The following is a 17,681-nucleotide window of genomic DNA, read 5'->3' on the forward strand; positions in this document are numbered from 1 at the left end:
AATACTTAGAGGTTAATATAAATTTATGATGCCAAGAATTTCGGGTTAATTGATTTTTATATAAAAGTACAAGCTGTTAATGTTTTGAAGGTGTATATGTTTATTAATCTCATTATGATTAATTATATGTAGAAATACTTGTGTACTTTACGATAAGTGTTCATCTCCACCCAAAAATGATGCATACAATTTACACATAATTCTGGAAATGTAGAGTACATTCATAATATACTGCAAGGTTGTGTTATTTTAAACAAAACAATAGAATGTGTGTTTTATTTAAAATGTATGCTAAGAATTAACTTAGACTTGTATACTTTAAAGGCAGGATAGGCCCTGAATGGCCCACCCATGTCACTAGACAGTACAAGGAGGCCAGAAAAAAAGTTTTGAAACATTATGATTTAAAAAATGGTCTTGAACTAAAAAAGAATAGTAGGTTTCCAGTTCGAAATATTTTGATACATAAGAAGGATCAGAGTTATAAAAAAAATTGAACAGTACACATATACCACATCTACTAATTGCTGTATTTTATATTAATGATATTTTTTCTTCCACAGTTGATAACACCAAAGTTCCCTGTAGTTGTAAAGGTTGGACATGCACATGCTGGGGCTGGTAAGGTCAGTATCATATGTATAACAAACAAACACTGTTGCTCATTGGTATTTATGATTTACATTTTGATTGGTATCCTCTCAACCATTTTAGCTCCCCTGGCTGAAAGACCAATTGGGCTAGTCTCATCTAACATAGCCAAATGGGTAAAATACAAGTATTGTCTAATATTTTGAAAAACGCTTTAAATAAGAGAAAATTGTAACAGGGACCGTTTTCAGAAGGATTAGATTTACCTACTGTACATTTACATCAAAACTGTCAGGCTTCAAGACGTTCTTTTTGGCTTGTGTTTTCTAACAGGTGGTAATTAGTGATTTCACATCAATAGGGAAATTTTTACAAACAAATATCAAAACATATTCTAGGCAGCTAATATTAAGAGTTTTACTTCTTTTGCAATAGTGTTTACTTTATCATGGAATAGAAAGCTTTTTGCCATACTATTTGTAAACACAATTAGAAAGTACACTTAATGCCCTGTCTGGTTAATCCATTTTAGTTCCTAGAATTTATAAGTTAAAAAAAGAATGAAAAATAAGTTTTTCAGAAAATGAATGGAATGGTCAATGGATAAGAAAGCCTGATTCATTTGACCTTTTTATTGCTTTGTCATTGATAATGTTAGAACAATTGCCAACATATACCATCCTTTAAATAGAATGTACAGGTAGAGGATTAACCAGTACAGTCAGCTGGCCATTTGTAATGATTTATAGATTGTTTACTAAAAGACAATTTGGTGTACTATTAAAGAGTCTCAGTCATAGTGTATATTGACTGAATTGTCCAGATCCTAGTAGTTATCGCATGTCAGTAACAATGTGAGACAATAACATTCCAATTTTAATAATGATACTTGCATCATGGAACATTGATAGTTGATGCTATGAATATGAAAATGAAATCAACTTTTAATTCACAAAATCGTGTGATTTAAGGTTTTACAATGATAAAACGTTTCCAAAAAAAGGATAAATTTCAATTTAAATTTTGACAGCATTTTTATATGAAGTATTTACATAAATTGCAATGATTAATCTCACATTTTTGTCTATTGATCAACAATTGCTATGATAAATAAATGCAAAAATAACTTAATTTATAGTACTAAATTCAAGCCATTGACAAAAAAGGAACAATGGTGCAGAAAATAAATAGTACATTGAATAACAAATGTCTTATTCGTTTGAAATAACTTAAGCTTATTACAAGAATATTAACAGCAGGAACATATTTATTTCCATTTTTTGTGAAGTTTGTGTATTTGTCCAAGTAATAAGAATTCCAAAGGTATAACTCATATACATATAAAAGCAGACCACCTAAAACACAATTATGATAATAAAAAACCCTTACAGAATTCTAATTTACCAGCACCTAGTTGGTTTCTTTTGTAAGCTGATGCATGTAGATAAAATGTTACTTCAAATCCTGATATATTTTTTTTTGAATATTGGGTTGTTTCTTTAGCGTATGATTCATCAAGACAACAGTCGTGCTGATAAGGTGTCATAGAAAATACATTGAATACCACAATATAAGTACATGATGTATGAACTTAGATTTGATAAGCTAATGTAGATCCATACATGTATATGAAAACATGTTAATGGACAATATACTAGTACATACATGTAGATACATTATATGAACACAGGTTAGGTTAGACAATATAGATACATACAGAGAAGTTGCCCATATCTTGGCCCTTGGCAGTAACTATGCAACAACAGAGAAATATATTGATGGGCGATATGATCTACACTTACAGAAGATCGGAAACAATTACAGGGCTTATATGTGAGTTATCAGTAAGGAAATATTAGCACAAGCCATCACAGTCAGCCAACAGATAAAAAATTATTTCTGGAACCAAATTTTGATTGACCAACAATAGTTCGAAAAATTTGTTTGGTGACTGACTGATTTGGCTAAAGCCTACTAATTTTTCCTTCAATTTTTGCTGGGTTTGTAATTGATGAAATAACATGATAGAATTTGGTCTCCTTTTTAAAAGAAAAACATTTTATTTCATCATAAATGTTTGACCTTCTGTAAACTGTTCTTATGTGGTGATGACCTTTACTGCTTTAGGTTAGAGTTTCCAATCATTATGATTTCCAAGATATCGCTGGTGTGGTGGCAGTCACAGGAACGTATTCCACTACAGAAGCTTACATCGACACACTTTATGATATACATATACAGAAGATAGGTCCTCACTACAAAGCTTACATGTAAGTCAAAACCACCGGGTTTATATTGTCGTTTATAGTTTTATTAGTTTAGATCTTTTTTTTTAAATCTGATTTTTAAAAATCAAAAGTAAATATTTTTTGGATTTCTTTCTGTCTGCAAAATCTTGCATGCAAATGCAAGTTTTCTGCAACTCAATATAGTGTACTTTCTATGTCTGTTTTGCTTTATCTGTTAAATGTGACAAAGGTTTATGCTCTGAAGTCTGCACACTCTTTTTCAGTAGAATTATTTGTATAAAAAGATGAACTTGTATAAATAAATCTGTTTCTTCCTGTCTGACTGCTGCCACTCAGTGTTTGATCATATTAACATATATCTTCTTGCAGAAAAACATGCAAGCTTTTCAAGTTATATAACAAAATATTTAAATATTCTGTTGAATTTACTTATTCTTTGCAGCCCTTACAAGACATATTAAACATAAGATCTGACACTATGTAAATTATACCTGGAGCATTTACAAAATTTTTGAGAGGTAGAAGAAATTAAGAATCCTACATAGTATTATAAAAATATAAATATGAGACTGCATGTACCACATTTGATTTTAATTGACTTGTTGCCATTATGGGGAAAATGACATTTGGGTTTGACATTAATTACACAGCAACCAATCATTAGGTCCAAGGACACAGTTATCGTCCTTTGGTTTTCGCTACGAATATAGTCCCTAGTGTAAACAGTGTATAATTTGCATGTTTTATTTGATACACTTTCCCAATTTATTTCTTGATATTATAAATGCATGAAATATTAAGTAGGGGGATGTAATTACATGTCAAAAAAATTTGGGTGCTGAATCTTTATGTTAAGTAGTGATTTGGTCCAGTTCAAAGAGGTCAAATTTTATCACGACTGAAGCTGTCAAACTGAGTCAAACTGAATTTTACATCCCCTTAATACAGAATTGTTAATATTTTGAGTTAGAGTTGGTATAAGTTTCTATAATTTTGATATTATTTGTCTCACTGGTAGTTCACTACACTGTAAAAATCTTTTTGAGAAAAGCAGGTGCGATTTTTTTAATTTGAATTTTTTGTCTAAAAGAAATGCACTACGAAATAACTGTGTTCTCGGGCCAATAAAGCAGACCAACAAAAATAAATATTAAAACAACAATGATTGGTAGATCTAAGCAAAGCCTTGCATAAGGATTTGTATGCTAGTTGTTAATTCAATTAAGATTATTACAAGAGCTAATCTGAATAATAAAACCTTTTAGAATCAACACTATCTTGAATTAGTCTGTCTTCGAAATTTTGGTTCATTGGCTATCAGTTTGATTAAAGAAGCTTCTGTTACAGTTCAAACAGAATTTACAAAAGTTAGTTGCAAGAAGATAAGGAATACTACATTAAAGCAAATCGAATCTTGAATATATAGAGAAATAAAATAATGACCAGTATTTTCTGTTTTAGGCGAAAGTCTATATCTGGAAATTGGAAAGCCAACACAGGGTCAGCCATGTTAGAGCAGATAGCAATGAATGAAAAGTAAGTCGGCTACACATATCCTTAAGTGATTATGACTTGGAAAAGGTGACTGAAGTCGGTTTAAAAAAAAAAGTTATGACTAAGATTGGTCACAAGTCATGAACAATGTTAGTCTTAAGTTCTTTTCAGAAACTGACTGCTGGTAATGATATTAGGAGTATAATATTTTGTTAATATCAGTTGGTTTTTTTTCCTAAATAGTAATTTCACAAGAACATATTAAATAAGATATATATTGATATTGACATATCGGAAAGATGAGTTTATGATTTTCCTTTCTAGATAAAGGAGTATTTCATAACACTTCATACACTTGACCCAATAACTGCCTTCATGAGATTTGGTTGTTGTTTCATCAAATAAATAATTGCCTACAAAATACCACAGATGTCAATATATAAGTTGTTGGGGGAGTGAAGTACATGTAATGTGTTTTATATATATATTTGCAACACATTAAGCTGAGTTGTAAACATAATAATGATGATTATAAATCCTATCTATGTCGAAAGTTAGTATATATTGCAAAAGTTCTGAAAGGTCACTGACACACTCAATATTACAGAATGGCTTAAAAGTCAATGTCGCATACAAAATTGCAAACTAAAAGTATCCAAAGTTGTAGTCACATAGTGCCTTTATCTTAAAATAACTATTAGGATGTTAAAGAGTATGAATGTTACAATACTTATAGAAAACATCATAAGTATAAAGATAAGCAGATTGGATAAATGGGAAATATATTCAGATTCATAAAGAATTTTGTGGTAGTATAGAGATAATGGTACTATTAAAAGTCTTTACTTCTATGTCCACCATAGCTTTGTTTATTAGTGAAAAGATCATATACTGGAAGAAATGTCTACAATTGCATATATGATACTGTAATACATGTTGTAAGACTTATTTTCAAACATTGGTACCATGTTTTTAATATTCTTATATTCATTTAACCTATTGGAAATTATTGTGAAGGTTACAGGGTCATGCCCTCAATGCCCTTTCTTTTTCATCTAAAATTTTGACTACTCCATATAAACATACCAAGGTGTACTCTTGTACTTCCTCATTTTTGGAATAATACCCTTCAAGCAAATATGTTATTGATTTCAAAGATTGTTATTAACCTTATTAGTATATAAAAAAAATGTAAACAAATTGATCACTGTCTGATATTGTAGACAAATCTGTCAGTTTTCCATGATCCCTGGTGTGAAATGTTTCTGTGTATAACTTGTCAACAAAATTCTTCAAAGTTTTGAAAATTTTGGTTAATGGTTAATTATTGTATGATACAGATTACTGTAATATTAAAATTTGAAAAAGCAAAAGTAGGAATTCCATCACATTATGTAGTATATAAGGAGGTGCATATCAATACACCACGGATGGAAAAAAATGACGTCATGCATGGGTAAACTGAAGTATGTTTCAATCTATATATATGATAGTTGCTACTTCAATGAAGAGCTTACCATTCAACGTTAATTGTGTGAAGATATTATTAAAGTGATAACTTCCCAGATATAATTTATTTCATAATTTACCATCATATGATCAAAATTATTTTGCCAAATGACTTATTTGTCATCACAAAGTTGATGTCAGAAGAAAAATTACTATACTGAAGTACCTTTTTTCACTTTGACATTTTTTCACTTTTCTCTAAGTAAAAAAGGGTTCTACTGAGCATAAAGTAATAAAGTATAACATTTTGGCCTAAAACATGTCAGTCAATGCACAGTAAACAAGGGGTTGTCAATTAGTCTTTTTATGACAGACGAGACATATCTCTGTGTCAACAGTTTCATTTTACAAGTTTAAATTGATCAGTTACCCTTAATATTTGTTGCTATAAACAAAACACTTGCAGGATGAATAATTAAAGTGGTGCTTTTACATTGGCCATAGTCTGAAACCCTTTTAATCAAATATGACCAGTATAGTTTTAAGCATACATTGAAGTTGTTGTCCAAAATTTTCATACCCAGCCTAAGGAAGTCATATTGTGTTTTCAGGTTTTTAATTTAGTTTAAACTAGTTTTTTATTTGGAACTTGTGGCCATATCAACTTTAAAATGATTAGAAGTTCATTTTGATGCAATATTTATAAAGATATCCCCAATTAAGGTTTTGGGCCAGATTTTGAAGTACACTGAACATGGAAATGTGATAGTGTGAGCATGGCATGGTGTCCTTGGTGAACGTATATCATTGTATTATTCTTATGCATAGATTTATTAGTGATATTCCCTCACAACACTAGAAAGTGCATGTCATTTCTCAGTTACATATCATAAAATATCACTTTCTTCTCAGTGTGTGAGAAGCTTTGTAAACCAGAGTACATATTTAATATGACTCCCTTTTATTCATCAAAACAGAATTTGAGATTTTCTAAAGATTAATGTTACAGAATCTAGATCAATTTAGATTTGATTTTAGTGTAAAAATATTATAAACAAGAATGTTTGGAATGACATCTGTTTAATTGATACATGTATAAAATCTAAATGAATGTATTTTGATTTACATTCTTTTGGTACTTCATAAACAGGATCTAAATAGAATTGGATACTTGATTCTATTGTGAATTATACCACTTTCCTTAAAAATATGTCCCCTTTTAAATCTGTGAATATATATATGAAGTTAATATATTCGTGGTAAAAATCTGTTTACAGAAAATAATCCTCTAATTGTTTCTACATGTACCAGGCTGAGGGATATATGAAAATAATAAGTTTTAAATGACCAACCCCAAATGTCAAGTCACTTGTAAAGGTCAGGGTTCAATGTAGTTATAAAGATGTTTTTACCTTTAGAAACAATGATGTAGTCGCAAAAGGCATGACTTTTCTCAAACAGGAGATGGCATCAAAAACACAATTTTTTGCTGAATCTGCCAAGGGTTGTGAGAAGGGGACTGATCGTAACATTTGAAAATGCCTGTACCAAGTCAGGAATATGACAGTTCTTGTCTATTCGTTTTTGATGCGTTTTGTTATTTGATTTTGCAATGTGATTATGGACTTTCCGAATTGATTTTCCTCTGAGTTCAGTATTTTTGTGATTTTACTTTTGGCTAGAGAATATGTATTAGAAAAGACACCCATCGATTATAGATATATTTTTTATCCTAAATCGGTGGATCAAAGTTGACCTTGGTGTTCAATTTCAAAATATCTGCTCCTCTAAAAGTACATGGTGAAATGATTAAAATTTTAGGGTATTAATGATTGATAGACATGTAAGGCCGGGTTTTTTTAATTTGTTGGTTTACGGATTTTCTCCATGAAAAAGTCAGGGCGGTCGGTCGGGGAAAAAAATAAAAAAAAATATCTCTCAAACCAGAAAATATGCAAAAAAATATATATTTCACCTTTCTAACAATATGTTTGGTTTGCTCATCATTTTTTATACGACCGCAAATTTTGAAAAAATTTTCGTCGTATATTGCTATTACGTTGGCGTCGTCGTCGTCCGAATACTTTTAGTTTTCGCACTCTAACTTTAGTAAAAGTGAATAGAAATATATGAAATTTTAACACAAGGTTTATGACTAAAAAGGAAGGTTGGTATTGATTTTGGGAGTTTTGGTTTCAATAGTTTAGGAATTAGGGGCAAAAAAGGGCCCAAATAAGCATTATTCTTGGTTTTCGCACAATAACTTTAGTTTAAGTAAATAGAAATCAATGAAATTTAAAGACAATGTTTATGACCACAAAAGGAAGATTGGTATTGATTTTGGGAGTTTAGGTCCCAACAGTTTAGGAATTAGGGGCCAAAAAGGGACCCAAATAAGCATTTTTCTTGGTTTTCGCACCATAACGTTAGTATAAGTAAATAGAAATCTATGAAATTTAAACACAAGGTTTATGACCATAAAAGGAAGGTTGGTATTGATTTTGGGAGTTTTGGTCCCAACAGTTTAGGAAAAAGAGGCCCAAAGGGTCCAAAATTAAACTTTGTTTGATTTCATCAAAATTGAATAATTGGGGTTCTTTGATATGCCGAATCTAACTGTGTATGTAGATTCTTAACTTTTGGTCCAGTTTTCAAATTGGTCTACATTAAGGTCCAAAGGGTCCAAAATTAAACTTAGTTTGATTTTGACAAAAAATGAATCGGTTGGGTTCTTTGATATGTTGAATCTAAAAATGTACTTAGATTCTTGATTATTGGCCTAGTTTTCAAGTTGGTCCAAATCTGGGTCCAAAATTAAACTTTATTTGATTACATCAAAAATTGAATAAATAGGGTTCTTTGATATGCCAAATCTAACTGTGTATGTAGATTCTTCATTTTTGGTCCCGTTTTCAAATTGGCCTACATTAAAGTTCAAAGGGTCCAAAATTAAACTTAGTTTGATTTTAACAAAAATTAAATTCTTGGGCCTCTTTGATATGCTGAATCTAAACATGTACTTCGATTTTTGATTATGGGCCCAGTTTTCAAGTTGGTCCAAATCAGGATCTAAAATTATTATATTAAGTATTGTGCAATAGCAAGTCTTTTCAATTGCACAGTATTGTGCAATGGCAAGAAATATATAATTTCACATTATTGTGAAATAGCAAATTTTTTTTTTAATTAGAGTTATCTTTCTTTGTCCAGAATAGTAAGCAAGAAATATCTTATTGCAAGAATTTTTTTTAATTGGAGTTTTCTTTCTTTGTCCAGAATCAACTTAAATCTTTGTTATATACAATATACAATGTATATTCACTTTTTTACTACCAACTGATAAATTTAAATAATCTTTACCATTCAGTGATAACAAGCAGTTTTTTTACATCTTAATATTTAATGATGTATTTAAATGAGTAGTTATTGTTGCAAAGTCCATTAGAATATTTTAATTGAGATTAGTTTTGGAATAAGGGAAAGGGGGATGTGATTAAAAAATTGGGTTCAATTTTTCTCATTTGAAATTTCATAAATAAAAAGAAAATTTCTTCAAACATTTTTTTGAGAGGATTAGTATTCAACAGCATAGTGAATTGCTCTAAGAGAAAACAAAATTTTTAAGTTCATTAGAACACATTCATTCTGTGTCAGAAACCTATGCTGTGTCAACTATTTAATCACAATCCAAATTTAGAGCTGAATCCAGCTTGAATGTTGTGTCCATACTTGCCCCAACCGTTCAGGGTTCAACCTCTGCGGTCGTATAAAGCTACGCCCTGCGGAGCATCTGGTTATATATTGGTTCGATGAAATATTATTGCTTATAGCTGCCATAAACATCACATGACATCGTCTAATAATTTTCTGTGAAAAATGGGGGTTTGTGTCCACGGTCAAAGATGAAATTTAATCGTCATTTCACAAACGTAGACCTAAATAAATTTCAGGAAACTTGGTCATAATGATCTTCAAACACGAAAACTGATAAAGAAAAAAAAAGAATAAATGTCTTACGAAAATAAGTCTCAACACACATGTCAAAAACGTAATAGACTCGTCCACTGGAAAAAGGGTTCATCAGTTGTCATGTATTCCTGTTTGTTTTATATCCAAATGGAGTAAAAAAAAAATTGTTGTCAATGACACAAGTCTGAAGAAAATTCCAAAGGATTTGTTTTAATTAATTTCTTCAACTTGTCAGACGTTTTCCACTGTTTGACAAGTTTATTTTCCATGTTTCGATCTTACGGAATGATGACAAATGCGGGAAACAAACTTAATGTGTAATCTGTTTTAAACACAGGTTTCGTTCCCAAAAATTATTTGCGCAAACGACATTTCTAGGTCAGTTATGATTGATTTGTCTATTTTTAGATACGTAAATTGGAAGTTTTAGTTTTCACACCAGATTAAAGTATTAGTTTAGTGGTTAATGCATTTCATTTCATAAAAAAAAAAAAAAAAAAAATTTTTTTGCAATAATGTTTTTGTTAGGGTCGGCGGGAATAAAAAAATAAAAAAGCATGAATAGTCAATTTTATTTTTATTCTGCAAAGTGGCAAAATAGGGTAGGTGGATCCGTAAACCAACAAATTAAAAAATCCTGACCTAAGTAAAATTATAAATTTGATTTTGATCAGGTGGCAAGTATTTCAGAATTGGTGGCCTGTTCCCTTTAAGATATATTTGGTGTATGGAATGATTGTATGGTGTACATGTATTTTTGGTTTGGTTTATCTGACCTTGACCTCGTTTTCTTGGATTATGTTAATATTATGTGATACTTTTAGTAAAGCTTTACATTTAACACTACTAACATAAAATCAATGGTCAATAAACCAGGTGAGACATTTCAGTGTGTATACTCTTGTTTACAACTTTTTTTAGTAATTGATAAGGGAGGAAATTTTTGATTTGAAAGATTGTAATTCAAGCATTTACCTTTTATAAGTTAATCATTTTATATGATAAGGCTCTATATTTGTTTTCTTATTACTTGGGAGTATGTTATGTATTATATTGAAGATAATACATGTCATCATTTTTTGTGTAACCAATATGGATGACCATTCAAATTATTTTTTCATAACACTGCAGACTTCTTCAAAAATATCAAATTACACCTGAATTTTATACAAAATTCTTAAATTTATATTTTGTGCAAATTAGTCACCAAAGAAAACATGATAATGCACAAAATCACTTTTTATAAGTCTTTCCTGCAATCCATCATTTCAACAATTTTTAAGAGAATTTTAATGAAGTAGTTTGATGAATAGAATAATATACAAGTTTTAACTAAATTAAGGTCACTATGTACAAACAGAAGATTGAAAAAGAATGCAGGTCTGTGAATAAACTGCACCAACATATTTATATTCATAAAATGCCTGAAGAAAGATATGATTTTATATTTGCAGATTTAAATTATGGGTAGATGAGTGTAGTCAGTTATTTGGAGGCTTGGATATCATGTCAGTTGAGGCTGTACAGGGGAAAGATGGAAAAGAATATATAATAGAGGTAGATTTTTTATTCAGATAGAGGGAGACAACTCCATTTAAAACTAGTGGTTTAAAATAATTTATCATGCACACAAATCCATTTCATCTTTTTAGTGGGCATCCTTTGTTAATATCTATTAAATCATTGATTTTAACATAATGCATTATAGGCAGCCATAAAAATGAAAACATCTATTTAGTGCAAATAATTAATGTTTGTTAACATAAGATGCATGTGTAATAAGCAGCCAATTTTCTAAGCAGTAAATCTTGTTCTAGGAAAATCAAGTGTTAACTGTCAATGAGCAGCTATTTAAACTGTGATGCAAACAAGAAAGTTTAAACTTTTAAACAGAAAATAGTCCAATCAAAGCAATGTTTTTATAGATAAAGTGCAAAATCTGTAATCAGTAATTTTTTGTCAAGTTGGACAGCTAGACATAGGGATAGTGTTCCAGCAGTGGCAGCATTAGCTAACTTCTTAAAAGCTTTATATTTTAGAGAGTGGGAGACCTGGATGCTTCATACTTTGTTTATGGATGCCTCATGTTACGAAGTTTTTGTCATCACATGTCCAATGTCCTTGACCTCATTTTCATGGTTCAGTGACTACTTGAAAAAAAAGTTAAAATTTTTGTATCTTATTATAAGTAATGAGATAACTTTATTTGGTATGTGCTTAGCTTGCAAGGTCCTTATGCCCGTCAAACAGTTTTCACTTGACCTTGACCTCATGTAATGTATCAGTGAACAAGGTTAAGTTTTGTTGGTCAAGTCAATATCTCAGATACTATAAGCAACAGGTCTAGTATATTCAGTGTATGGAAGAAATGTTAAGTGTACATGTCCAACTGGCAGGTGTCATCTGACCTTGATCTTATTTTCATGGTTCAGTGGTTATAGTTAAGTTTCTGTGTTTTGGTCTTTTTTTATGATTCTATATGCAATAGGGCAACTATATTTAGTATATGGAAATATTTTATGATCTATATGTCAGTCACATAGGTTTTATTTGATCTTGACCTCATTTTCATGGTTCATTGCTCAGTTTTACTTTTTGTGTTTTGGTCTGTTTTCCTTCAACTATAGCAATAGGTCAACTATATTTGTTGTATGGAAAAATTGTAAGCTGTGCATGCCTGCCTGGAATGGTTTCTCTGACCATGACCTCATTTTCATTGTTCAAAGGTCAATATTTAGGGTGATCTCAACCCTCCCTTAACCTGGGACAGTGGTATTACAGTACAACATAAGAAGGAACTTTAGAAATCAGTTGAAAAAGGCTTAACTCATCAGATGCATGCATATCCAGAAATCAACGCCACTTTGCTTATTTGAATATTATACTAAAGAAATCGGATACGGGTCACGGAAATGACATTAAAATGATAGGGAATTTTGAAAAAAATGTCTTTTTTAATTTTAATTTAAGTGATAGATAGGTTGCCAGGGCAGAAAATGAATATACACAACAATATACACCATTTAAACGAAACATAATGACTGTTGATGCAAAAATACCGGTTCCTGAGCTATTTTAAAAATCGAAGCAAGAGGCTTTTAACAGTGCAGTGTAAAATACTGGCTAAAATGGCTGAAACGTCAAATTTGCAAACTTCGTGTTGAAAATTGGCTTACAAGGTTATTACAAAAACAGGTTGCCGGGGTGAAATTTGAAACTTGAATTTCCACAAAATAAGCAAGTCCAAACCTTGTATGTGTAGTCATTGAACTCTAGGTTCCCACGTAATATTAAAATGTCACTATTTTAAGATGAATAAAATCACGAAAGCACGAAAAATTCACCGCCTGACAACTTTACGTAAATATCAAAGTGATTGTAAATAAGAATTCTGTGACGGGCAACTTATAATATCCGTGTTTTAAAGATTTTAATGATTAGTTTAAACATATTTATTAAGAGTGGATTGGGAAACAAGTTTTACAACTTATATTAATCCCTTTCCACTTTGCGGGTGCGAGTGCTGCCTTGTAGCGGCATTAGCCTACTCTTTTTCGAAATCTACAAGGGTGTCTTTAACATGCAAGAGATATGGCTCTCTCTTAACACAGGTCAGCCATTTATCGTCCCCTTCCGACGGACTATCATCGTTTCCTCAAGACCATACTCGCAAATGGTGTCAAGGGAGAGCCGAAAATTGAGTTCCTGAAATTTTCATCCCAAACGGGAATTGAACCAGGAACCCTTATGTTAGTAGTCCGATGCACTAACCACTACGCCACAGCTCTCTCTAAGATTCTAATGATATCAAGCCTATCAAGCCAGTCCAGTTCAAACTAATATCACATGGTACAATTCTCATTTACATATTATGAATATTAATTAGCAAAACCACTACTAATTTCTGGCTATGGGACAAAAATACAATTGGAATATTTTTGTTTAACGGTTTCTGTAAGATGGTCGCATGTGTGACAATAACTTTACTAAACTAAAGTTACAATGACGATTGGATGGATGTTTTTATTGACCTTGACTGGCTATACAGCCCTTGCATGGTGATCAGCCAATGATTACAAAAAAAACTTATAACTGACGAGTAACCCCTTTTTATAAATACGGTGCACAATCATGTGTATTTATGTAAATGATAACAAAGCAGTGCTGCATTCTGAATTTTAGGATCAATCATCAATCCTGACTCCTATAAAGCAAAACAAAGCAGGTAAAGTCCAGTTTCTAACAGACTGAAGGATACAAGTGTGAAACAAAAAAATTGTATGCCACAATTTGGCCAAATGTTTTTACTCAAAATCAGCAAATGTAATATTTGGCTGAACATGCTCAACTTTTCTATTATGCAAAAGTATCAACGAGTAATCAAACATTCTTTAGTATTATTAGCATAAACCTGGTTAAATTAATTAATACTTTGAGGATGATAATTTAGTTGTTCAGATCCAAGAAAAGTGATTTCACATACCGTTTTTGTAGCTGTGGCAAAATCAGATTATCATGCAGGGAAATATTTTCTAATATCAATAAAAATAACTTACGGTTATAAACAGTATGCACAATATTTTAATTCAATAAGTACCACATTGAAATAAACTACTTTTTAATCCTTATCCTATCTCATTCAACTGATAAAACTTTCATGCTACTGATGCTACAATTCCTACGAATGATATTTATTTTCAAAAAACTTAGCTTGCATACCAAAATCAAAAAGAACATTCTAAATCTAGAATCATCTATAAATAACTAGAGAAATGATAAACAAACTATTTTTAGCAACAAGGTAAATTCCAAAATTTGGTAACTCACTCTGTAACACAAATATACTTCAATGTTTTCACTATCTTTCAAGAATATTCTTGAAGGTTTCACTCACTGTAACTCAAACAACAGTAAAAACTACATGAATTATGTCAATTAAAGATTAATTGTTTTTATAATTGCATACTATTTGCTACTGTAGAAACATGATAATGTTAGATATATATCTCTCAAGTAAGGGTAAAATTTAAATGGAAATTTTTTAGGTAAACGATTCATCTATGAATTTACTTGGTGAAAGTCAAGAAGAGGACAGACGAAATATTGGTGAATTAGTAATAACCAGAATGCAACAGTGTCTTCAGCCTGTCCAGACACTTAGGTTAGTATAGAGTAGGATGACTTTTTTACTTTCTAAGTTCTCCCAAGAAGATATCAACAGCCAAGTACTTTAAGACTTTAAGTGCATATATGGACACTGACATGATTTATAAAAGAAATTTCTGTTAATAAATTAAAATATTAGAAACAAAGGTTGACATTAATTTTTATACCCCTTCCAAATTTATTTCTCCATGTTTAATGCCTCAAATTGCAAGTAGGGGGATGAAATTACACTGTAAAAAAAATTGGGTCCAGAATTTTAAAGGAAAGTAGTGATTTGGTCCAGCTGATAAAGGTTGAAAATTAGCACTTCGGAAGCTGTCAAAAGATTTCAAGACGCCCTAAACATAAAATTGTCCATATTTTGAGTCAGAGACGATGAAGTTTTCTATAATTTTGATATAATTTGTCCCAAAAGTAGTACAACACACTGTAAAAGTTTCTTTGAGAAAGCGCAGGTGTTTTTTTTTTTTTTTCATTTATCTTCTAAAAGAAATGCACTACGAAATAATTGTGTTCTCGGACCATGTCTAATTGTAGTGCAATTTATATAGTTGGATACAAATGAAAGTGTGGTATCAACATTGAAATTAATCAAGAATATCAAGGATATATAACAGATTTCAATATAAAATTAATCTCTGTTGGTCAACCAAAACTTTCGGATTTTCCTGTGACCTCTACTATTGAAAAGCTTCAACACCCATTCTTATGTATATACATGTATATATATTTATGTCCAGTAGCAAGTTATTAGCTTCTAGAAGACGAGAACATGTTATAAGCATTCTAATGTCATAAGTGATCACAAGTTATCTGTAAACATTCCCCTGGAAGACATGTCAACCTACCTGGACACATTATTCTACCAATTTTTAAGTCATTGGTTTGACCTACCGAGGTTCGAACCCATGGCGACCTACCACACTAGAATCAACGGAACACGCTAGCATACAACCAGGCAATGCTGATCATAATCAGAAAAAGAAACACGAAAACAATGTTTTTTAACAATACAAAAAATATATTTCATACTATTATTAAGGATAAATAAAAATCATGAATTGCCTTAAACATCAAAGACTTCCATAGTAAAGGCGCTTCATGACTTTGTTTAAATTAATTATGAATAATTATTATTTTTGGTAAATGAATTCTTTTCTCGATTAATTTGATGTTCAGTGAGTTGATGTAGCTATAGCGGTATCGATTCAAAAATAAACTAAGGAAAGTATTAAGGGGGCTTGCGGGTCTAAATGATTTTTTTTTATTTAATATAGGATTTCGCTATATTTTTCTATAAATGAACTTTATCTTATACTTAATGGAAAAATGAAATAAAAAAATGGGGTCACCGTTCATTTACGCTCACAATCTGCCTTCAAAAGAAGCATACATTTTGGTCAATGTCCTTTTTTTCTGTTGATCTAATAGGAGAAATAACGGTAATATCAAAATAAAAAAAGAACTAAATTACAGAAATCGCTTAAATTTAACAATAATTTAGTTTGTGTACAGCTTATTCGAAAACAACAATAAAAAATATAGGTCACCGATGATTTAAAAAAGATATTTCAATTTTAATGCCAAAAAATGGCATTTTTGCACCAAAGGGAGATAATTTGGAGCTTTTTCAATGATATCTACATTTTAAAAGTCACCTGGGGTCAACACGAATTAATTTTTTGGAATAATTTTTGTACCATATGATAAAGTAACAACTACTAAAGGTAATTAATAAAATTTGTAATGAAAAATAAATGTTTAATTTTTTTCTAAAAATCTTATACCCACGAGCCTCCTTAAGCCAGCATACTTTAATATAGCGCGTGTGTATACCCATGAGTTACCTTTTTCTCTTTAAAGAATCCGTCTTCAACCAGTTTTGTAAAGACATTAAGATTTGTTTCAGTTTTTTTATTTTGATTTGTATTCGGAACACTTATTTTTTTACAGTCACACGCGCTATGGTAAAAGCTGCAATCGCTGCTGCAGATTGGACACACTGCATGTATGTAGTGTGCCGGTAGATAATTTTAAACTCGAAACTCGCATATTGTTAATGTAAAATACATAATTAAAAAATATGACACTTCGAAAGTTTATTCGTCGTTTCAAAAGTGAGGCATTTGCCTCCATTACGCTACGGCCCTGTATTAAGTCTATTTAATTTACAATTTTTATATAACAAACCTTTATGAAGCCTTTACATTGGTTGTATTTGTTATCTTTGCTTACATTGTATTCATCGTAAATAATCTGTCAACATAACAACAATATTTGTCTACATTTCAGTCGGACCATAAGTTTACATTATGGAATGAATGGTTCTAAGAATGAACCAGTCAACCCACCAGCAAGGCCCCCTCAACCTCAGCAAGGTCAACCCATTCCACAACAAAGTCATGGTCAGCAAAGGCCACAGCAAGGGCAGCCAATACCAAGACAACAAAGTCAACAGGGCAATGTTCAAGGTCAACAACATCAGCCATCTGCTCAGATGCAGCGTCAAACAAGCCAAACACAACAAAGCTCAAGCCAAGGTCATCCAGTTCAACATGGTACACCCATGAACCAAAGACCACAACATCCACAACAACAAAGACAACAACAACAAAATAGAACAGATGGGTTTGTATTATTAATTGATTGTATCTAACCTAGTATATAAACTGTAACATCTAAAACAACACTATAAAAGAGAGGAGAAAAATACCAAAGGGACAATCAAACTCATAAGTCAAAATGAAACTGATAAAGTCATTG

At 31.0% G+C, this 17,681-nt stretch overlaps 1 protein-coding gene across 3 annotated transcripts in view; it reads left to right on the plus strand.

Annotated features, from left to right (window-relative positions):
- The window catches only part of LOC134688305 (synapsin-like), a 105,733-nt gene that overhangs the window by 83,313 nt on the left and 4,739 nt on the right, over nt 1-17,681 (plus strand). For 2 of the 3 annotated variants that reach the window (XM_063548893.1, XM_063548902.1), the window contains exons 10-15: nt 564-626; nt 2,719-2,861; nt 4,302-4,376; nt 11,207-11,309; nt 14,798-14,913; nt 17,211-17,546. In XM_063548893.1, the coding sequence (XP_063404963.1) occupies nt 564-626; nt 2,719-2,861; nt 4,302-4,376; nt 11,207-11,309; nt 14,798-14,913; nt 17,211-17,546 (836 nt within the window). Of the gene's footprint in view, nt 1-563; nt 627-2,281; nt 2,425-2,718; nt 2,862-4,301; nt 4,377-11,206; nt 11,310-14,797; nt 14,914-17,210; nt 17,547-17,681 lie in introns of all 3 variants that reach the window. The other variant, XM_063548885.1, reaches the window with a different exon arrangement.

This window comes from Mytilus trossulus, chromosome 1 (genome assembly GCF_036588685.1).
Source record: "Mytilus trossulus isolate FHL-02 chromosome 1, PNRI_Mtr1.1.1.hap1, whole genome shotgun sequence".
Classification (NCBI taxonomy): domain Eukaryota; kingdom Metazoa; phylum Mollusca; class Bivalvia; order Mytilida; family Mytilidae; genus Mytilus; species Mytilus trossulus.